This window comes from Podarcis erhardii (genome assembly GCF_964252035.2).
Source record: "Podarcis erhardii genome assembly, chromosome: 3".
NCBI classification, from domain to species: domain Eukaryota; kingdom Metazoa; phylum Chordata; class Lepidosauria; order Squamata; family Lacertidae; genus Podarcis; species Podarcis erhardii.
The window spans coordinates 120,102,758-120,126,740 of NC_138507.1; the positions used below are offsets into that span (position 1 = coordinate 120,102,758).

General features: G+C 47.5%; 1 protein-coding gene across 1 annotated transcript in view; it reads left to right on the forward strand.

Annotated features, from left to right (window-relative positions):
- Positions 1–23,983, forward strand: part of KIF13B (kinesin family member 13B) — a 191,009-nt gene that overhangs the window by 58,189 nt on the left and 108,837 nt on the right. The window contains exons 3-7 of the mRNA XM_081855981.1: positions 2,962–2,974; positions 6,037–6,097; positions 8,434–8,526; positions 10,491–10,671; positions 13,383–13,470. Coding sequence (XP_081712107.1) covers positions 2,962–2,974; positions 6,037–6,097; positions 8,434–8,526; positions 10,491–10,671; positions 13,383–13,470 — 436 coding nt within the window. The remainder of the gene's footprint in view (positions 1–2,961; positions 2,975–6,036; positions 6,098–8,433; positions 8,527–10,490; positions 10,672–13,382; positions 13,471–23,983) is intronic.

Genomic DNA, 23,983 nt, shown 5'->3' on the forward strand with positions numbered 1-23,983 from the left:
TTTTGTGCTTTCCTTGGGAATGTACATTCTACAGTTCCTTTTATGCTATTTGCCACTATGATGGTTTTTGCCCCTTAACGCTGGTGTTATAATCCCCTCCCCGCCAATAGAGAAATACATCTATAAAAGCCAGCTTCAGAAACCGCTGTTTGATGCCGGCGTCTTTGAAATTAGCCATAGTTATCGCGAACCACATTTTTGTTGTAACAGACCGCACAACAAACTTCAGTTACGCAAAAGCCCCCAGTCTTCCACTTTTCTTGGAGGCACGAAGTTTGCTCCGTCTTTGCCACGTTCCTAGCGCTGCGCCTTACCAGCGCTGCTATTACGGTGCTTTTCTCTGTGTGTCTCTTGACTCTTAATCGGGTAAGAGCAGAGCAGCAGCGGTCAAGGTCAGATCATTGTGCCAGGAGACAGTCCAAGCGAAACAGATACCTCAAGAGCTGAATGCCGCCTCCCCTTCTAAGCTCAAGCGGGCAGCGAGAGAGGATCTGCAATTCATGTTTTATTCCTGCGACTCTCCCTGTCTCGCTTTCCCACCCACTCCTGCTGGCCAGAGGCGGCTGGGAAATGTCAGGGTCAGTCTCCTTACACCTGATGGGGGAAGATGCCGGGGTGTTTTGTCGCTAATATTGCTGGTTCCTCTTCCCCCCAACCACCCTGCAGTCTCATCATGGTTATCTCACATTGGGAATGGCATTCGGATTTCCGCAAACTGCTTGCCGCAGGAGAGGTGGTCAGCGCTTTCCCAGAAAAGCAGGGTGAAAATATAATAAATTGTGAGGCAACGACACACACAAAATTGAGAGCATACTTTGGAGACTAATCTTCTTGCAAGCAGGGCTGGGCAATATATCAATATGCCGTTCAAAACCGTTTTGAAGTCAATAATAATAATAATAATAATAATAATAATAATAATAATAATAATTTGTACCCCACCCATCTGGCTGGGTTTCCCCAGCCACTCTGGGCAGCTTCCAAAAAAGATTAAAAATACATTAAAATGTCACACATTAAAAACTTCCCTGAACAGGGCTGCCTTCAGGTGTCTTCTAAAAGTCAGATAGCTGCTTATTTCCTTGACAACCGATGGGAGGGCGTTCCACAGGGCGGGCGCCACCACCGAGAAGGCCCTCTGCCTGGTTCCCTGTAACCTCACTTCTCGCAGTGAGGGAACCACCAGAAGGCCCTCGGAGCTGGACCTCAGTGTCTCAGCAGAACGATGGGGGGTGGAGACGCTCCTTCATTAATACTGTGCCGAGGCCGTTTAGGGCTTTAAAGGTCAAAACCAACACTATCCATAGCCATGATACTGGTTTCATCATTCTTGACCTAGCAATATATTGTGAATCATGATGTGTGTGTGTTTGTGTTACGCAAAAATCACAATGTAGGGGAAACAGTGAAGCCAGCCAGTGCCTCTGCATAGCTCCATCCTTATTTCAGACATCGCGATATATCGGTACAGTAGTACCTCGGGTTACAGACGCTTCAGGTTACAGACGCTTCAGGTTACAGACTCCGCTAACCCAGAAATAGTACCTTGGGTTAAGAACTTTGCTTCAGGATGAGAACAGAAATTGCATGACGGCGGTGGCAGGAGGCCCCATTAGCTAAAGTGGTGCTTCAGGTTAAGAACAGTCTCAGGTTAAGAACAGACCGCTGGAACGAATTAAGTTCCTAACCCGAGGTACCACTGTACATCGCTATGTTTAGCTGGTGATGTACAGTGGTGCCCCGCAAGACGAACGCCTCGCAAGACGGAAAACCCGCTAGACGAAAGGGTTTTCCGTTTTGGAGGTGCTTCGCAAAACAAATTTCCTATGGGCTTGCTTCGCAAGACGAAAATGTCTTGCGAGTTCCTGCGGGTTTTTCCCCTCCCCCCCTTTTTCTAAGCCGCTTATCCGCTAAGCTGAAAAGCCGCTAAAAGCCGCTAATAGCGCTAATAGCGCTAATCCGCTAAGCCATCAATGGGCTTGCTTCGCAAGATGAAAAAACCGCTAGACGAAGAGACTCACAGAACAGATTAATTTCGTCTTGCGAGGCACCACTGTATTGCGATGTTGGAAACCAGATATCGCCCAGCCCAACTTTCAGGATTTGGATTTCTGCAAAATCTGTGGAATCTTGACCCTCTCGTATCTGTGATCCTATACAGTGGAACCTCGTGTTCCGCTAACCCGGAAGCAGATGCCCCTTGTTGCAAACTTTGCCCTCAGATGCGAGTGGAAGTCGCGCGCCGGCGGCAGCGGGAGGCGCTATTAGCAAAAGTGCGCCTCAGGTTAAGAACGGTTTTGGCTTAAGAACGGAACTCCGGAACGAATTAAGTTCGTAACCGGAGGTACCAGTGTATCTATTTACTTGGGTGTAATGCGCCGTAAGTCTTTTACTCGTCTCTTCTTGAACTCTATACTGTGTGCGGAAATGCCTTTCTCCTGACAAGCCAGCATATTTGCAGAAAAAAAACCTGATTATTGAAAGTGATATTAAGGTGAATACCTTTGAAGATGTGTATCTGCGTCATTGACCAGAACTGTTGTCTTGTGCATTTTTTAACTTGTGATTTCTTTTGCACTTACGAAAAAAGAGCGAGCGAGCAAGGTGTTAACCAGTTATTTTCCTTCTCTCCCTACCTCCCTACCTTCTCTACCACACTGGGAGCCAGTGTGGTGTAGTGGTTAAGAGCGGTAGTCTCCTAATCTGGGAAACCGGGTTCGAGTCTCCGCTCCTCCACATGCAGCTGCTGGGTGACCTTGGGCCAGTCACACTTCTGTGAAGTCTCTCAGCCCCACTCACCTCACAGAGTGTTTGTTGTGGAGGAGGAAGGGAAAAGGAGATTGTGAGCCACTGTGAGACTCCTTAAAGGGAGTGAAAGGCGGGATATCAAATCCAAACTCTTCTTCTTCTTCTTCTCTTTTTCCTTGCATGTCCCGCGATGTTCCCGTTTCTGAACTGTAGGAGCCAACCCAAGGTAAGTCTTTTCCAATTGCACTTTGGAGCCTGGGGTGTGTGTGTGTGTTGGGGGGGTGTGGGGGAATCCTGATATTTATTTGCCTTTGGATTCTGTGCAGAAAAAAATATTTACCACTTTTCTTTCTAAATGTGCTCGCTGCTACTGTGCAAGGAAGGGGAAACAAAACATTAAAAGCTCTTCTCTCCCGAAGCACCATTGGCAGCCAAGATATGAGTCACAGGAACAAATGACAGCATGGTCACACACTGAACGCTGGGGGTTGTGGATGAAAGATTGTGTTGTGTGTGGGTTTTTTCTTCTTCTTATTAAACCACACGAATCGTTTCCTCCCGTTTGCACAGCGCTGGAACGTTGCAGTTGCTCTCTGTCTCTCTTCTGGATCTGTTCCCTTTCCTCTTCTCCAAAGGTTTTATTTTCGGACAGTTTCCTTTGCAGCATTTTAAAGAAGTTGCAGGCCCCAAAGGGGTGGCAAAACAGCCTTGAATGGCCACATTGTAGGGGGTGGGACTGGATGACCCTCGTGGTCCCTCCCAACTCTGCAATTCTATGACTAGGGAAACGAGTGGGTGCTTTAGAGTATGTGGGAACGTATCCTCATGGAAGCTTTGGTCAATGATTTTTTGTTATTGGGGTGGAGTTGTGTGGTGAGCACACATCTCAGTTGTTCTCAGTTGTAAGAGCCAGTGTGGTGTAGCGGTTAAGAGCGGTGGACTCGTAATCTGGGGAACCGGGTTCGATTCCCTGCTCCTCCACATGCAGCTGCTGGGTGACCTTGGGCCAGTCACACTTCTCTGAAGTCTCTCAGCCCCACTCACCTCACAGAGTGTTTGTTGTGGGGGAGGAAGGGAAAGGAGAATGTTAGCTGCTTAGAGACTTCTTCGGGTAGTGATAAAGCGGGATATCAAATCCAAACTCCTTCTTCTTCTTCTCTCAGGCAGAGGGCCTTCTCGGTAGTGGCACCCGCCCTGTGGAACGCCCTCCTACCAGATGTCAAAGAGAAAAACAAAACATAGATTTTTAGAAGACATCTGAAGGCAGCCCTGTTTAGGGAAGCTTTTAATGTTTGACGGACTATTGTATTTTAATATTCTGCTGGAAGCCACCCAGAGTGGCTGGGGAAACCCAGCCAGATGGGTGGGGTATAAATAAATTATTTATTATTATTATTATTATATTATTATTATTATTATTATTATTACTACTACTACTCTCTCATCCTCACTCACTTTCTCAGTGCATTTCTGAAAGGCTGCAGAAGTGCATCAGACTGCAGATTCCAGGCGTGCGGGTTGCTGCTGTCAACACTGGTCCCTGCCAGATTGAGCCTGGGTAGCAGGGAGCCCCTAAAATCTTGCTGTAAAATAGACACAGGGAGGAATTGCCCCAAGAATTGGCATTGCCAGTTCATCAACCTCTAGTCTAGCATTATTCCAAGTCTGGGTCCCCAGTTGTTAAACTCCAACTCAACAACAACAACAACAACAACAACAACAACAATTTATTATTTTTACCCTGCCCATCTGGCTGAGTTTCCCCAGGCACTCTGGGCGGCCCCCAGCAGAATATTAAAAACACGATAAAACATCAAACGTTAAAAACTTCCCTAAACAGGGCTGCCTTCAGATGTCCTCTGAAAGTCAAATTGTTGTTTATTTCTTTGACATCTGGTGGGAGGGCATTCCACAGGGTGGGTGCCACCACAGAGAAGGCCCTCTGCTTGGTTCCCTGTAACTTGGCTTCTCGCAGGGAGGGAACTGCCAGAAGGCGCTCAGCGCTGGACCTCAGTGTCTGGGCTGGATGATTGGGGGGGGGGAGACGCTCCTTCAGGTATACTGGGCCAAGAGCATTGGTCAATGCCGGACTGATGGGAGTTGTAACTTTGCAACATCTGGAAGACCACAGGTTAGTTGTCAGCAACCTACATGGAATGTTGGCAGCAGTTAAGCCGACCAACCCAGATGTTTGCAGACTACAACTTCCATCTTCCCCAGGCAGTGACTAAGCTAGCTGTGGATGATGGAGTCCCAACAGCATCTGATCAAACAGGGTTTCCCAAACTTGGGTCTCCAGTTGCTTTTGGACTACAACTCCCATCAGCACTGGCTCCCAGTGGAGTACAGGGTCAGGTTTAAGGTGCTGGTTTTGACCTTTAAAGCCCTTCACGGCCTAGGACCCTCATACCTACGGGACCGCCTCTCCCGATATGCCCCACGGAGGACCTTAAGGTCCATAAATAGCAACACCCTAGAGCTCCCAGGCCCTAAGGAAGTCAGATTAGCCTCAACCAGAGGCAGGGACTTTTCAACACTGGTTCCAGCCTGGTGGAACGCTCTGTCTCATGAGACCAGGGTCCTGCGGGATCTGATTTCTTTCTGCAGGGCCTGTAAGACAGAATTGTTCTGCCTGGCCTTCGGCTTGGAATCAATCTGATTACCTCACCCTCTTCTTTTTTCCTTTCTCCTTCTGTGATTGGGGACTTCCCTGGCTTTTTTCTGGCCCACGTAGGACCAGTCTGGAAAGTTAGCCTTGGTGAAGACTTGGAAACTCAAATCAAATTTTTTTTGATTTGAGTTTCCATTAAAATGAGGCTGTATTTTAATGTTTTAATGTTGTATTTTAATCTTGTTTTTAGATTGCATTTCAATCAATTTGTTTTTATATTGGGTGTTAGCCGCCCTGAGTCTTGGCTGGGGAGGGCGGGGTATAAATAAAATTTATTATTATTATTATTATTATTATTATTATTATTATTATTATCATCTCTAGCTAGCAGGACCATTGGGCAGGGATGATGGGAACTGTAGTCTGAAAAAACAGCCAGAGACCCAAGTTTGGGAAACTCTGTGATAGAAGAGTGCTGCTTCGGTTAATTCGAAATACACAGCCCCTTTTGAAGTTTAGCTGCTGAGCAGGAACCATACACATCCTAAACTTATCGTTGGACAACCGTGTCTTGAAAGCTGGATGTCTGTTTTCCGTATGGCCTGTTAAGCTGCTTGGATTGTTCACCTCGTAAAAGTAAGACTTTCATAAGATGTCTCTGGTTTGTCTCTCCGCAGGTCTTTGCCTACGATCACTGCTTCTGGTCTATGGACGAAGCTGTCAAGGAAAAATATGCAGGTAGTATTTCAGGGTTGAGATACAGACCTAATACTGATCTAGCAAGGAACAGAAGAACCTAAGTTGTACCAAGTCAGGCTATTTGTCCATCTAGCTCATTATTATCTGAACTTTCTGGGGTTTTCTGCTGGCTCTGCCTAGACATGGAGCAGAATATTTGTCTTGAGGGGTAGGCTTAGTTTAAAAGTCAGTTTCAGAAAGTCAGTCTGCTAGGCCAGAGGTTTTCAACCTTTTTGAGTCCACGGCTCCCTTGACCAACCACAGTAGTACCTTGGTTCTCAAACTTAATCCGTTTGAATAACCCAGAGATGCATTTTAAATAAAAGCACACATTCTACTCATGTAAAAACACCAGGCAGGCCCCACAAAATAACCCAGAGATGCATTTTAAATAAAAGGACGCATTCTACTCATGTGAAAACATGCTGATTCCCGGACCGTCCGCTGGCCGGATTGAGAAGGCGATTGGACCGCATCCGGGCCCCGGGCCTTAGTTTGCCTACCCATGCCCCAGAGAGTCTGTGCCCCCCCTTAAGGGTTAACATGGAGATTCACAGCAGAGACTGAAAATTATCTGGGTTCATACCAGCATGGAGTCTCCTGTTACTTCCTGAGAAATCACCAGTCTGAGCAGAGGAATGATGGGTGGGGCAAAGGGGCTCCTGAACATTTCCCCAGTCATCCTTTTCCCAGCTCAAAATTTGCCCTTCCCAAGTTGCTTCCAAAAGTTAAAAGACTAAAAGACTAAATCTTACCAAGTTTGGCTGCGCACTGATGCAGGCATGGGCAGCCAAGGTAAGCGACCATGTTTTCTTAAACTCTAGTTTTCCACATCCCCTGTTTTTGTATAGGCTCTGTATGATCACAAGGATTTGCTTAAAAGCCTGCAGGGCAACGGACAAACCATTTTAATTTTAATTTTCTTAGGAAAAAAAGCAGGCACTTCCATTGAGCAAGAGGAAGTGGTCTTATTATTATATTATAAATTATATAATAATAACAATAACAACAACAACAACAACAAAACAACAACAACAATAATAATATAAAAATAATATGTTGTTATTTATTATTATTATTATTATTTATTATTATTATTATAAATAATGAAATAATAATACTACAGTGGTACCTCAGGTTACATACGCTTCAGGTTACAGACTCCACTAACCCAGAAATAGTGCTTCAGGTTAAGAACTTTGCTTCTGGATGAGAACAGAAATCATGCTCCAGTGGCACGGCGGCAGCAGGAGGACCCGTTAGCTAAAGTGGTGCTTCAGGTTAAGAACAGTTTCAGGTTAAGAACAGACCTCTGGAACGAATTAAGTACTTAACCTGAGGTACCACTGTAATGATAATACTTACACATCTTCCTTACATTTCCTCAGCCTTGGTTCTTTTACGGTCAGGCGCTGAAAGATGAGTTTATCTGTAGCTCAGACTGGATTCAGACACAAAGAAACAGTGTGGCCTAATGGGTGGAGCTGAACCTGGGAGACCCGGGTTCAAATTCCCTGCTCTGGTTTGCCAAGCTCCCTGGAAGACCTTTGGCCAGCAGCTATCTCTCAGTTTGGCCTTCCTAGCAGGGCAGTAAGGTAAAGGTAAAGGGACCCCTGACCATTAGGTCCAGTCGTGACCGACTCTGGGATTGTGGCGCTCATCTTGCTTTAGTGGCCAAGGGAGCCGGCGTACAGCTTCCAGGTCATGTGGCCAGTATGACTAAGCCACTTCTGGCAAACCAGAGCAGCGCACGGAAACGCTGTTTACCTTCCCGCTGGAGTGGTACCTATTTATCTACTTGCACTGGCGTGCTTTCGAACTGCTAGGTTGCCAGGAGCAGTGACTGAGCAACGGGAGCTCACCCTGTTGCGGGGATTCGAACCGCCGACCTTCTGATTGGCAAGTCCTAGGCTCTGTGGTTTAACCCACAGCGCCACCCGCGTCCCTAGCAGGGTAGTGGGTGAGGGCAAAACCACATAGCCCTTCCCCTCCCTCCGAGACTTCCTTGGAGGAAAGGTGTACTAAATCCCAAGAAAGAGGGCCCGCAGTCCCAAGTCCGTACACTGCCTTCTTGTGATCCATTCTGCGTTGGTGTAAACGCAGATTAACACAAAAGGGACTTACGGGAGACTTCAGCGCGATCAGAATAAAGATCAGCCCTGCAGTTTCCGTCCTTAAAGGCTTCATTTGCTTTGGACACACATGAAAGACGTTAACAGTTCTCATATGATGCGTCTTGCGGCGTGTTTTGAAGTCCTGGAGGGCCTTATCAAAGGAGGTTTACGACTTCTTCCTCTTCTGGCCGAGCCGTTTGAATCTTTTTGTTCTAATTTTAGGCCAAGACGTTGTTTTCAAGTGCCTTGGGGAGAACATTCTCCAGAACGCTTTTGAAGGCTACAACGCCTGCATCTTCGCCTATGGACAGACCGGTAAGCGCCTGCCCCTTGGGAGGATGGAAAAATAAAATAAAATAATAAAGTTTCTGATTATATGAGATTACGCTTTGGCAGTTTGGTTAGACCCTACCACCACCACCACCACCACCCAGGTTGCCGGACTACGACTCCCATCATCCCTGACTGCTGCCCCTGGTGACTATGGATGATGGGAGTTGTAGTCCCACAACATCTGGGAACCCAAGATTGAGGAAGGCTGATTTAGCGCAGCCGCAAGGGACAGGATTCAGGATAGGGCTAGAGAGAGACAGGCAGATCCTCCTTTGCTGAGCAGTTGGCCATTGATTCCCACGTGGACTGTGCTTCTCTGGGACTGAAAACTGTGCTCCGTTCAGGGTTTTGCTCTTTTTTAATATATAAATTTTTATTCATTTTTCTTTTTCATTCATTACATACACCTCAATGTCTTAACATTTACTATATATTCCTCCCTCCCTCCCCTCCAGGGCTTCCCCCAACTTCCGCTTTTGATTTCTTTCTCTTTTCACCCACTTTGCTACCTCCTAACAGAAAAAGTTATTAATAACATAACATCAAGCCTAAAAACATAAAAGTAAATACACCATAATATTTCTCTATCTTCTAGACATTTTCTAAGACTAATAGTGTGAATGTTTATTTAAATCCTGCCATCAAGTCTACAGACTTTCTTTGTTTCTGCAAGTATAATATAAATGGTTCCCATTCTTTCTCAAAATCGCTGTTGTCCTTTTCTCTTAGTCTGTCTGTCGTTTTTGCCAGTTCTGCATAGTTCATCAACTTCTCTTACCATTCTTCTTACGTTGGTATTTTTCCAGTCTTCCAGTTTTGTGCATTCTTGCTGCCGTAGTGGCATCCATAAATAAAGTCCTCTTTTCTTTCGGTATATCTTGGCCTAAAATACCTAGTAAAAAGGCTTCTGGTTGTTGTTTTTTTACAAAAGTTATTTTCAACATTTTCTTCAGTTCATTATATATCATTTCCCAATAGGCTTTTATCTTTTTACAATCCCACCACATGTGATAAAATGTACCTTTTCTTTCACATCTCCAACACTCTTTTCATTTTTATACATTTTTGCCAGTTTAACCGGTGATAGATACCATTTATACATCATTTTCATATAGTTCTGCTTCTGGGATGAGCCTGCGTAGGTGATAGCAGAGGTGACCAGTCACCAGTCTAGCTGCGACTACAGCAGGAAATGCCAGAGATCAGTACAGTGGTACCCCCGGTTGCGAATGGGATCCGTTCCGCAGGTCTGGCCTCATTCCGAGGAATTTGCAACCGGAGGACCGCTTCTGCGCACGCGCGCGGTGTGGTTTAGCGCCTCTGCGCATGCGCACGACGTGTTGAGCGCTTCTGCACATGCGCATGGCATGTGGCGATACCTGGAAAAATACTTTGGGTTTGCCGAGTTTGCATCCCGAAGTTCACGTTTCCAGAGGGATACGTAAGCGGAGGTACAACTGCACATTAACGTTTGCGGAAGCATACGTCTTTCTGTGGAATTTCTTCCAGGAATTTGGTGTACAGTGGTACCTCTGGTTGTGAACGGGATCCGTTCCAGAGGCCTGTTCACAACATGAAAAGAACACAACCCGCAGCGGCACGTCTGTGCACGTGTGGGTTGCGATTTGCCACTTCTTCGCATGCGCATGATGTCATTTTGCGCTTCTACGCATGCGCGAGCGGTGAAACCCGGAAGTAACCCTTTCCAGTACTTCCGGGTCACCGTGGGACGTAACCTGAAAGAACACAACATGAAGCAGATGTAACATAAGGTATGACTGTAGTTTTGTTTCACCTTCCCACCTGCAAATCTAGAACACTCCTTTTTTTTTTGGCCGGTCTCCTTGGTGGCTCGTTTACGAAGCCACCCTGAAATTCTCCCTTTCTGCCTATCCGCTGGCGTTCTCCTCCCTTCCTCCTAAAGCGCGTCTTCCCTTTTTCCGCAGGGTCCGGAAAGTCTTATACCATGATGGGCACAGCTGACCAGCCTGGACTAATCCCTCGCCTGTGCAGCACCCTCTTTGAAAGGGCCCAGAAAGAGGAGAACGAAGAGCAGAGTTTCAAAGTGGAGGTTTCATACATGGAGATTTACAACGAGAAAGTCCGGGACCTGCTGGACCCAAAGGGGTAAGGTGGAACAGCAATCGAGGTGACCAGCAACCTATTGAGCCAGGCGGTGAAAGCCTGCCTTTTCTCAAGGCATGCCTTCGGAGGGGCCAGCTGAACGAATGTGTATTTCTCTGAACAAAATGGACAGTTTTCACTTAGCTGGGAGGGCCAGCCCTCCGTAGCAGAGGGTGTGTGCTTTGCTTGAGAAATATCCTCAGCATTTTGGGGTGGGGCTGCAGAGCCATCGCAGGACTCCTGCAGAGTAGAGCTAAGCAATACAGTCATACCTCGGGTTAAAGACACTTCAGGTTGAGCGTTTTCAGGTTGCGTCCCACGACGACCCGGAAGTAACAGAACGGGTTACTTTTGGCAAAACAAAACAAATTCCTTCCAGTAGCACCTTAAAGACCAACTAAGTCAGTTCTTGGTATGAGCTTTCGTGTGCATGCACACTTCTTCAGATACTTCAGATAAGTGTGCATGCACACGAAAGCTCATACCAAGAACTGACTTAGTTGGTCTTTAAGGTGCTACTGGAAGGAATTTGTTTTGTTTTGACTATGGCAGACCAACACGGCTACCTATCTGTAACTGGGTTACTTTTGGGTTTCGCTGCTCGCCCATGCGCAGACACTCAAAATGACATCACGCGCATGCGCAGAAGTGGCGAATCGCGACCCGCAGACACGGGTGGCGTTCTGCTCGGGTAGCACATAGGGTTCCGGAACGGATCCTGTTCGCAACCAGAGGTAACACTGTATTGGGTTTTCAGCATTGTGATCTATCACCAGCCAAACATTGCAATATACTTATACAGCCGTACCTGGGAAGTCGAACTTCGCCTTGCGACTCAAATGTTTTGGCTCCTGGACGCCGCAAACCCGGAAGTGAGCGTTCTAGTTTGTGAACATTCTTTGGAACCCGAACGTCTGACGCAGGTTCCGCAGCTTCCTATTGGCTGCAGGAAGCCGCGCCTTGGTTTCCGAACGTTTTGGAAGTCAAACGGACTTCTGGAACGGATTCCGTTCAACTTCCAAGGTACGACTGTATATTGCAATGTCTGAAATAAGGATGGAACTATTAATAATCCCCCCCCCGCCCATCTGGCTGGGTTTCCCCAACCCCTCTGGGCGGCTCCCAACAGAATATGAAAAGCACGATAAAACATCAAACATTAAAAACCTCCCTAAACAGGGCTGCCTTCAAATGTCTTCTATGTAGAGACATTGGCTGGCTTCACGGTTTTTCCCGCGTCCTGATTTTACATAGCACACAGACACACCATGATTTGCCGTACATTGCTAGGTCAAAACTATGAAATCAGTATCGTGATACGGACTTGAAACTGGTTTTGGACGATATATCAATATATCTCCCACCCTTACTGGAGAGCCTCTGACAGCCAGTGTAGACAATACTGAGATAGGTGGACTGGTGGTAGAAGACAGTTTCATGCATTCCTAGTACGTCTAGTCAGAACTGCAGTTAATGTGGCAGATCTGTAACTGGGATCTCCATGTTTCACTTTCTTTTTCTCTTTAATTGCAACTCCACTCCTCTCAAATCAGATTGAGACCATGGTGCTGGGAGAGAAGCGATTGACTTACCTGTTTGGGCTGCCTGTTGTTGTTATTATTATTATTACTATTATAATTATTTAAATGTATTACCTGCCCTCCACCCTAAGGTCCCGGGTCGGGTTACAGCAATTTAAAACACAGCCTTAAAAACAGTTTTGAATAATTTAGAATTACGAAAACAATGCAGTCACGTCTAACAACAGCAACACACTGTAATAAAAGCTCGTGCAATTGCTTATATTTGGAGTTCCAGTCTTTCTGCATCAGAGAACTTCATCTTTGGAGGGTCAAGGCTAAGTCATGAAAGGAGAGGGAAATCTAAACATTTAGACTTCCATGTTTAGCCTGGAGAAGAGGAGGTTAAGGGGTGATATGATAGCCATGTTCAAATATATAAAAGGATGTCACATAGAGGAGGGAGAAAGGTTGTTTTCTGCTGCTCCAGAGAAGCGGACACAGAGCAATGGTTCCAAACTACAAGAAAGAAGATTCCACCTAAACATTAGGAAGAACTTCCTGACAGTAAGAGCTGTTCGACAGTGGAATTTGCTGCCCAGGAGTGTGGTGGAGTCTCCTTCTTTGGAGGTCTTTAAGCAGAGGCTTGACAACCATATGTCAGGAGTGCTCTGATGGTGTTTCCTGCTTGGCAGGGGGTTGGACTCGATGGCCCTTGTGGTCTCTTCCAACTCTATGATTCTATGATTCTAAGTAGCCCCAGACTTACGTCCTTGGCGAATATCTCTTAACCTTCCCTCTTCCCAGCCCTCCCATGATAATTGTCGCCTTGCGTTAACTCGAATGCCTTTCAAACCTAAAGAAGTGTTAACAGTTATTTGTCTGTACTTCCCTGTTAGCGTGGAAAGGAATGCGCAGCTCTTATCTCTTCTATCTTTTTTTTCAAGAAAGTTTTGTGGTTGCATTCCTACCCTCCACCAAGTGCGGGAATCCGTTGGCAAAATGTGCTGTGACTTGGAGCACACTGGGCCTGAGCTGATCTGAGCATCCTTTGGTTTCAGGAGGAAGGGTTTAAGCACATGACTCAACTCTCCCGTTGGAAATCGGTAGCACTTAGCTTTGGCTGTCTGGGTCGTGGGCCCAACATTTGCAAGGAGAGTAATGCCTTATTCTCTGTGCTTGCTTTGGAAACAGGAGTCGACAGTCGTTGAAAGTCAGAGAGCACAGCGTTTACGGACCTTATGTGGATGGGCTTTCTAAACTGGCTGTTGCCTGTTACAAGGTAAAGAAATCTAACTGTTTTGTGTCAATAACAGCCAAAGCTGCTTACAGTACAGTGGTGCCCCGCAAGACGAACGCCTCGCAAGACGGAAAACCCGCTAGATGAAAGGGTTTTCTGTTTTGGAGGCGCTTCGCAAAACGAATTTCCCTATGGGCTTGCTTCGCAAGACGAAAATGTCTTGCGAGTTCCTGCGGGTTTTTTCCCCCTTTCCCCCTTCCTTTTTCTAAGCCGCTAAGCCGCTTATCAGCTGATCCGCTGATAAGCCGCTTAACAGCTGATCGCTAAAAGCCGCTAAACCGCTAATAGCGCTAATCCACTAAGCTGTCAATGGGCTTGCTTCGCAAGACGAAAAAACAGCTATACGAAGAGCCTCACGGAACGGATTAATTTCGTCTTGCGAGGCACCACTGTACATAAAAAAATAACAATGCCGCAGTTCAGATGCGAAGGTCCCAGTCCAGTAAACAAGGTGCTGGACTTGTTTACCTGCCTGCGGACTGTCTCGCAAGAGTGGTGCATGCTCTAGTTATCTCCCGCTTGGGCTACTGCAATGCGCTCTACGTGGGGCTACCTTTGAAGGTGACCAGGAAACTGCAATTAATCCAGAATGCGGCAGCTAGACTGGTGACTGGGAGCTGCTGCCAGGACCACATAACACCGGTTCTGAGAGATCTGCATTGGCTCCCAGTTCATTTCCAAGCACAATTCAAAGTGTTGGTGCTGACCTTTCAAGCCCTAAACGGCTTCTGTCCTGTATACCTGAAGGAGCGTCTCCACCTCCATCGTTCTGCCCAGACACTGAGATCCAGCGCCGAGGGCCTTCTGGCGGTTTCCTCATTGCAAGAAGTGAGGTTATAGGGAACCAGACAGAGGGCCTTCTCAGTAGTGGCGACTGCCCTGTGGAACACCCTTCCTTCAGATGTGAAGGAAATAAGCAGCTATCTTCTTTTTAAAAGACATCTGAAGGCAGCCCTGTTTAGGGAAGTTTTTAATATTTAATGCTGTATTGTTTTTAACACTTGATTGGAAGCCGCCCAGAGTGGCTGGGGAAGCTCAGCCAGATGGGCGGAGTATAAATAAATTATTATTATTATTATTATTATTATTATTATTATTATTATTACTACTACTACTACTACTACTTAGGTGGTGCTTTGGTTTTTTTGCAGAATCATTTTTACCAATTTTCCCAGTTGTTGTTGTTGTTGTTGTTGTTGTTGTTGTTAATTTATTTATACCCCACCCATCTGGCTGGGTTTCCCCAGCCATTCTGGGCAACTTCCAACGGAATATTAAAATACAATAGTCTGTTAAACATTAAAAGCTTCCCTAAACAGGGCTGCCTTCAGATGTCTTCTAAAAGTCTGGTAGTTCTTTTTCTCTTCGACATCTGGTTTTAATGAATCAGCCACAAATTAAAACAAAATTAAATACGTATCCTGCCTCCATGATTGGGATGTCTCCCCTCAGCACCTGCCTGGCTGCGCTTCAGGAAAACTCGAATATTTGCAAGTCTATTCCTTAATCATAGATTGGTGTTCCGTATTGCCCACCTCTGGGTATACAAGCCCTACCAGGATTAAGGATATGATATGCTCTCGCAGGCGTACACAGAGGTCTCGAACGCCTTCATTCTCCCAGTCTTCAAAAAATAAATAAATCTTGTAAAACCGGTTTAACGAACGAGAGCACACTGTTTGCCGAAATGTTAGCGATAGCCTGAAGCACTTATAGAAAGTTTAGCATGCAAGGAAGGCGGCTGGGGCCTCTTGGCTGTGTTTGCAGCAGCCACACGTGGAGAACGAAAAGGAGACAAAGCCACAAACACAGGAAGCAGCCTTATGTTGAATCTGCCTGCCTGGTGCCGGCCCACCCATGAGGCAAGATGAGATGACTGCCTCAGACTGCAGGATACACAGGGGCATCAGATCCAATCTTCAAGGACTGCATTACTTGCTTCTGCAGTGGCAACGATGGCTGTGACGTTCTCTTTGGGGGCTGGATCTGTCCCCCGCCCTAAATGTCGCCTCTACGGTGGCCCGTTAGGGTCTCAGAGGCACTGCCATTCTCCTCCCACCCTTGTTCCCAATGTAAATCTGAATTCCCTCCTTGTTCCTGACTCCGATATTCACTCACCTGCAATGCCACTTCCAGTTCTGGGGGCCACAATTTAAGAAGGGTGTTGACAAGTTGGAAGTTGCGCAGAGGAGGGCAACCAAGATGATCAAGGGTCTGGAAGCCAAGCCTGATGAGGAACGGTCGAAAAAGCTGGGTATGTTTAGCCTGGAAAAGAGGAGACTGCGAGGAGATATGAGAGCCGTCTTCAAATATCTTAAGGGCTGTCCCATGGAAGACAGAGAAAGATTATTTTCTTTGCTCTGGAGGGTAGGACTTGTAACTTGAACCCATTGGTTTGTGTACTACCCTCCAGAGCAGGAGAAAACAAGCTTACTCCACCTTCTATGTGACAGCTCTTGAGATATTTGAAGATGGCAATCATAGTTCCTAGGGACGCAGGTGGCGCTGTGGGTTAAACCACAGAGCCTAGGACTTGCCGATCAGAAGGTCGGCTGTTCACATCCCCATGACAGGGTGAGCTCCCGTTGCTCGGTCCCTGCTCCTGCCAACCTAGCAGTTCAAAAGCACACCAGTGCAAATAGATAAATAGGTACTGCTCTGACAGAAAGGTAAACGGCGTTTCCGTGCCCTGCTCTGGTTCGCCAGAAGCGGCTTAGTCATGCTGGCCACATGACCCGGAAGCTGTATGCCAGCTCCCTTGGCCAATAAAACGAGATGAGCGCCGCAACCCCAGAGTCGGCCACGACAGGACCTAATGTTCAGGGGTCCCTTTACCTTTACTATTATAGTTCCTCTCAGTCTCCTCTTTCCCAGGCTGAACGTACCCAGCTCCTTCGACCATTCCTCATCAGGCTCGGAGGAAAGGGCTATGGATGGCTACCGGCCACATTCTTTGCGCTCTGCTTCCACAGCTGGAGACAGCAATGCTTCCATGTAACAGTTTCTGGAAACCCCAAAGGTAGGAGAGGGCTCTTGAGTTCATATCCTGCTTGCATCCAGTCAACTGCTGTGAGAGCAAGGCACCACTGGACTGATCCAGCACGCTCCCCCCTGTTCTTACGTTGGACAGATGCACAGTGGCTTTCCTTCACCACTGAGAAGTGGGGGACTTCCAGATCGCAGAGCCAGGACTCCAGGCTTACTCTGGAGGAAAGGGGTGTGCTTTGCATAGTTGGAAATGAAGCCCTGAGCGGAACGATACGATACGATAATCTTTATTGTTATTGTCCCATACAGAACAACGAAACTGAAAAAATCTACATCAGACATTCGAAAAACCAACAAACCAGCTATCCCAGCCTGGTTAATCCCGGAAAAACTCTGATATCCCATAATTAAATACAATATACTCCCATAGAGATTACCTTAAAAGGTAAAGGGACCCCTGACCATTAGATCCAGTCGTGACCAACTCTGGGGTTGCGGCGCACATGTCGCTCTACTGGCCGAGGGCGCCGGCGTGCAGCTTCCGTGTCATTTGGCCAGCATGACTAAGCCGCTTCTGGCGAACCAGAGCAGCACACGGAAACGCCATTTACCTTCCCGCCAGAGTGGTACCTATTTATCTACTTGCACTTTGACGTGCTTTCGAACTGCTAGGTTGGCAGGAGCAGGGACCGAGCAACGGGAGCTCACCCTGTCACGGGGATTTGAACCGCTGATCGGCAAGTCCTAGGCTCTGTGGTTTAACCCACAGCACCACCCTAATAATAATAATGATAATAATTTATTATTTATACCTCGCCAATCTAGCTGAGTTTCCCCAGCCACTCTGGGCGGCTTCCAATCGAGTGTTAAAAACAATACAAGCCTGCTACCCCAGCCTGATTAACCCCCTAAAAACTCTGATACCCCATAATTAAATACAATATATTCCCATAGAGACTACCTTACACTGCGTTTAAAACCAAAATCGCATTTGGATAGAAACTGTTCCCCAGAACGGAATCAACCCAGCAGCTCTCGCGACGGGTTAAGTTGGGGGTTTATCTTCCGAGCTCGAAGCTTGTTTAATTTCGAGGCCGGATTGTTCTGTGCGGCCAGAATGTTTTCCTTTGCTCAGAATTAATGTTTTGTTACCCAGCTGACTTGTCAAAATAAGGGACGGAATGTGCCCAGTGATGGTCAAGGGCAATTGGAGCAAGATGAGTTGTGTAGGGCTCCCTTGAAACGGCATCTCTCCGCAAGAGTCCATGGATAGCACAAGATGTATGTTGTTTTACTAATTCTTACAGCAGTCCTGAAAGAGAGTTATATTTTGATGTTATCACCATCTGGCAGGTGGGCAACATGAAGGATCAGGAACGACTGCCTGGCATAGTCAGATTTTGGTTTTTTAAATTTTTTTTGCACTTTATTTATTATTAATGTTGCAATACATATATGAAATCTTTACATATTGATACATATACATTAGATTCGCAAATTCACATTTTCACATTTCATTATGTACCAACATTTATCCGTTTCTTATTTCTTGCCCTGTGACTTCCTTGTTATTATTTTGTAACTTTATTATTGAGATTGTAATTTTGTATCTCAATAATTAAACACCCAATCTTATATATCTGCTTAGCTTAGTTTAACTTAGCTTAACTTTGTGAAATCAGTCTATACATACCAATAAATTCCAGTTGGAGCATCTTTTGGTCATGTATTCTTCTACACATTTCCATTCCTGTTTGAGATTTTGATTAGATTTTGTTCTAATTGTTGCCGTCCTTTTTGCTAATTCAATCATTTCAAAAAAAATATTTTGCCAGTCTCTCAATGTTGGTACTTCTTCTGATTTCCAATTTTTTGCAATCAATAACCTTGCGGCAGCTGTTGCATATAAAAAGATTCTCTTTTGGGATGTCATTTTTTATAATTCCCAAAAGGAATGTTTCTGGCTTCTTACTAATTGTTTTAAACATAGTCAGATTTTGAACCAGGGGTTTTCTAGCCCCAGACTGTACATGTTGCTTACCCTTCACAGCGCTACAGTTCCCAGCACCCTCAAACTACAGTTCCCAGGATTCTTTTGGGGGAAACTGTGTGCTTTGAAAAGTAGAGACATCACCTTGCCAACAAAGGTCCATACAGTGGTGCCTCGCAAGACGAAATTAATCCGTTCCGTGATTTTCTTCGTCTAGCGGTTTTTTCGTCTTGCGATGCACGGTTTTCCATAGGAATGCATTGAAAATCAATTAATGCGTTCCTATGGAAACCGCCTTCCCCCGACCTCTTCTGGCGGGCATTTTAAAATCGCCCGGGACAGCGGAGGACTTCTCCGCTGTCCGGGGCGATTTAAAAGCCCCTGGGAAGGCAAGCAGGGGGGACAAAGACTTTTGCCCCCCCGCCTGCCTTCAGAAGAGGTCCAGGACAGGCTTCGCGGACCTCTCCGCAAGCAGCGGGAGCGCTCCTTGCGGAGAGTTGCCAGCGCGCCCAGGCTTCGCGGCCCGCCGCCCGGCTTCGGGACATCGTTCCGATGCCGGGCGGCGGGGGGAGGCTTTCCCGCCCCAAGCCGGGCGGCGGGGGGAGGCGTTCCCGCCTCGCCGCCGGGCATCGGGGCATCGTTCCGATGCCGGGCGGCGGGGGGAGGCGTTCCCGCCTCGCCGCCCGGCATCGGGGCATCCTTCCGAAGCCCGGCGGCGGGGGGAGACTTTCCCGCCTCGCCGCCCGGCATCGGGGCATCCTTCCGAAGCCCGGCGGCGGGGGGAGACTTTCCCGCCTCGCCGCCGGGCATCGGGGCATCGTTCCGATGCCGGGCGGCGGGGGGAGACTTTCCCGCCTCGCCGCCGGGCATCGGGGCATCGTTCCGATGCCGGGCGGCGGGGGGAGGCGTTCCCGCCTCGCCGCCGGGCATCGGGGCATCGTTCCGATGCCGGGCGGCGGGGGGAGGCTTTCCCGCCTCACCGCCGGGCATCGGGGCATCGTTCCGATGCCGGGCGGCGGGGGGAGGCGTTCCCGCCTCGCCGCCGGGCATCGGGGCATCGTTCCGATGCCGGGCGGCGGGGGGAGGCGTTCCCGCCTCGCCGCCGGGCATCGGGGCATCGTTCCGATGCCGGGCGGCGGGGGGAGGCGTTCCCGCCTCGCCGCCGGGCATCGGGGCATCGTTCCGATGCCGGGCGGCGGGGGGAGACTTTCCCGCCTCGCCGCCGGGCATCGGGGCATCGTTCCGATGCCGGGCGGCGGGGGGAGACTTTCCCGCCTCGCTGCCCGGCATCGGGGCATCCTTCCGAAGCCCGGCGGCGGGAGGAGGTGTCCCCGCCCCGCCGCCAGGCTTCGGAGGAGGTCCGAGGACAGCGGGGAAGACGCGCTGCGCTTCCCCACTGTCCCGGAGATTTCCCTATGGGCTGTCGTCTTGCGAAGCAAGCCCATAGGGAAATTCGTCTTGCGAAGCGCCTCCAAAACGGAAAACCCTTTCGTCTAGCGGGTTTTCCGTCTTGCGAGGCGTTCGTCTTGCAGGGCACCACTGTATAGTAAAAGCTCTGGTTTTCCCAGTAGTGATGTATGGAAGTGAGAGCTGGACCATAAAGAAGGCTGATCGCCAAAGAATGGATGCTTTTGAATTCTGGTGCTGGAGGAGACTCTTGAGAGTCCCATGGACTGCAAGAAGATCAAACCTCTCCATTCTGAAGGAAACCAGCCCTGAGTGCTCACTGGAAGGACAGATCCTGAAGCTGAGGCTCCAGTACTTTGGCCACCTCAGGAGAAGAGAAGACTCCCTGGGAAAGACCCTGATGTTGGGAAAGATGGAGGGCACAAGGAGGAGGGCACGACAGAGGACAAGATGGTGGGACAGTGTTCTTGAAGCTACCAGCATGAGTTTGACCAAACTGCGGGAGGCAGTGGAAGACAGGAGGGCCTGGCGTGCTCTGGTCCAGGGGGCCACGAAGAGTCAGACACGACTAAACGACTAAACAACAACAAGTGTGCTTTGAATATCTGGTGCAAACAGAGCCCCATTCCTTTCGCCTCCTCTGCGGTAGGCCATCTCCCAGGATGCAGGCATTGCAGGGGCTGGACTAGATGAAACTTGGGGTCCCTTCCAGCTCCCCGATCCTAGGATTCTGTGATAAGCCTAGCTTTCTTTTTCCTGCACATATTGAGGAAAGAGCTCTTTCCACGAAGCGCCAGCGTGCTGTGTAAGCTGCCTCAAGAATGCTTCCATTTTTTTTTAAAAAAAAGTGGGGAATAAATAATTAAAATGAACATTAAATAAATGGGATTTTAAAAAGGAACAGCCCTGTATCTGTGAGAGCAAGGGAAAGAGGAGCTGAGGGCAGCCTTCTCCATGATCAGCTGAGAGCTGCCTCATCTTCTGCTTCCATTTCCAGGTTTATTTTTGTATCGTTACGCAACCTTTTCATGCTTGGATAACCAGTTCTTGTGCTCGTGAGTGGCTCAGAAGCCTATTTTGGCATTAAGTGGCATATAAATTAATTAATTAGCAGTTTGGCGTTGTTTCTCTACCGCTTCACATGGCCCTATCTAAACAGTGTGCAGTAAAATCAGGGCATAAAATATACAATTGGCAATAATAATAATAATAATAATAATAATAATAATAATAATAATAATTTATTTGTACCCCGCCCATCTGGCTGGGTTTCCCCAGCCACTCTGGGCGGCTTCCATAAAAACCAAAAATACACTAAAATGTCACAGATTAAAAACTTCCCTGAACAGGGCTGCCTTAAGATGTCTTCTGAATGTCAGGTAGTTATTTATCGCTTTGACATCTGATGCGCATCGCAGACACTGATTGCAACATCTAACAATGCGTGGAGAGAAGAAAATGCACATTTGGCTAAGCCTTAATCAGCAGATGTTTGCATCAATAAGCCCCTCCCCATCCGTGGTACCCGGAGTATGTTGGGGGTGGTATTTGAGTTCAGTAAATACGGGGGGGGGGGGTTCACCTCAACTTGCACCCCCCAAACATGTGTGCAATATATTTTCACTGTGATTCACTTTAGGGACATGGAATCAAGAATGCTGAAATCACCGTATTTTTCCATGTATTAGACGAGGTTTTTTTTTTACTACAAAATCATGTCAAAAAACTGGGGTCTTCCTATACACGGATAATGAGGGGGAGTGCAACTCCCCCCCCCATGCCGCTGTGGGAGGAGCATGCTCTATGGAACATTTTGTGGAGGGGAAGCCACCAGCCAGGTGATTGCCCGCAGTGGCGTGGGGGGAGCGGCTGCCCACTTGGCCAACCCCCAGCAACGGACCTGCTGGGGTGATGGCACGCGTGCAATTCCCCCTAACGACCATCTCCCCTCATTTTCTTTAAATTTAGTCCCCCAAAATAGGGGGCATCTTAGACATGGGGGCGTCTTATATATGGAAAAATACGGTAGTTGCCCTGTCAGCCTTGATAGTTCAATAGGTTAGAGCAGGGGTCAGCAACCTTTTTCAGCCATGGGCCGGTCCACCGTCCCTCAGCCCATGTGGTGGGCCGGACTATATTTTTTTTGGGGGGGATGAATGAATTCCTATGCTCCACAAATAACCCAGAGATGCATTTTAAATACAGTGGTGCCCCGCAAGACGAACGCCTCGCAAGACGGAAAACCCGCTAGACGAAAGGGTTTTCCGTTTTGGAGGCGCTTCGCAAAACGAATTTCCCTATGGGCTTGCTTCGCAAGACAAAATGTCTTGCGAGTTCCTGCGGGTTTTTTCCCCTCCCCCCCCTTTTCCTAAGCCCTAAGGCGCTTATCAGCTGATCCGCTAAAAGCCGCTAGACCGCTAATAGCGCTAATCCGTTAAGCTGTCAATGGGCTTGCTTCGCAAGACGAAAAAACCGCTATACGAAGAGCCTCACGGAACGGATTAATTTCGTCTTGCGAGGCACCACTGTAAAACGAAACATTCTACTCATGTAAAAACATGCTGATTCCTGGACCGTCTGCAGGCCAGATTTAGAAGGTGATTTGGCCACATACGGCCCATGGCCCTTAGGTCGCCTGCCCATAAGGGGATCGAACTTGCTGATAATGCCAAGGTTGCAGGTTCGATCCCCTTATGGGATGGCTGGCATACAGTGGTACCTTGGTTCTCAAACTTAATCCGATCCGGAAGTCTGTTCCAAAACCAAAGCGTTCCAAAACCAAGGCACGCTTTCCCATAGGGAGTAATGCAAAAAGGATTAATCCGTTCCAGACTTTTAAAAACAACCCCTAAAACAGCAATTTAACATGAATTTTACTATCTAATGAGACCATTGATCCATATTGTGTACTTCGGTCACACAATCAATCAATCAATCAATCAGTAGCTGAACTGGGTTCCACACAGTTGCAAAAACAAAACAAAGCAAAAACAAAAACACAAAATAAATAGCAAAAACAGACAGACCTCAGCGTAATGCTCAAAACTGAAGCGTAACACTCAAAACGGAGCACGTTCGGCTTCCCAAAAAAGTTCGCAAACCAGAACACTTACTTCTGGGTTTGTAATGTTTGGATTCCAAGTTGTTTGAGTACCAAGGCGTTTGAGAACCAAGGTACCACTGTACTGTAAGAGAGTTGGCTTAGACCATGGGTAGGCAAACTAAAGCCGGATCCAGCCCAATCGCCTTCTAAATCCGGCCTGCAGACGGTCCGCTAATCAGCATGTCTTTACATGAGTAGAATGTGTCCTTTTAATTAAAATGCATCTCTGGGTTATTTGTGGGGCATAGGGATTCGTTCATTATGTTTTTTTCAAAATATAGTCCGGCCCCACTCAAGGTCTGAGGGCAAGTGGACCGGCCCCCTGCTGAAAAAGTTTGCTGACTCCTGGCTTAGATGATCCCTAGCATATCTTCTAACTCTCCATGAACCTTTTGGATGCGAATGGACATAAATCTAAATGGCTTTTCTTTCTCTAATGAAAACAGCAGTTGTGCCACTGGTGCTGCTATCTGCTTTCAGTTGGAGCACAAACTGCCTACTTGGTCCTGACCCATCCACAGAAACCCAGTGATTTAATGGAGAGATCCCAAGCACCGGTTTGCAGTGAGGATCAGGCAGCTACCGCTGTGTGAAGTGTGAAGCCACGCTCAAATTTAGGCAGTTCTCCCTGATGTGTTCACGCCGCGCCTGCCTTCCTGCAGATCCTCACTGCGCTTGCATTTCAATCTGTCTTTTGGTGTTTTTTTAAATACATTTTTATTGATTTTAGCATACAAATTATAGAACATACCGCACAGATTATTACAAATACAATCTTATTGGACTTCCATCAGCACATCTGATGATCCTCCATCTTACACCCTTCTTAAGCATTACTTAATTTTGTATTGTCTTTAACTTTCTTAACCTATGCTCTCCCCCTTATCATTTTAACAATACTTCCCATAATACTCCTCACAGAACTTCTTGCAAACCTACAAACGTCGTCTATATTTACTCCAGTCTTCGGCAAATTTCTGGTCATGTCAATTTCGGATCCTTCCTGT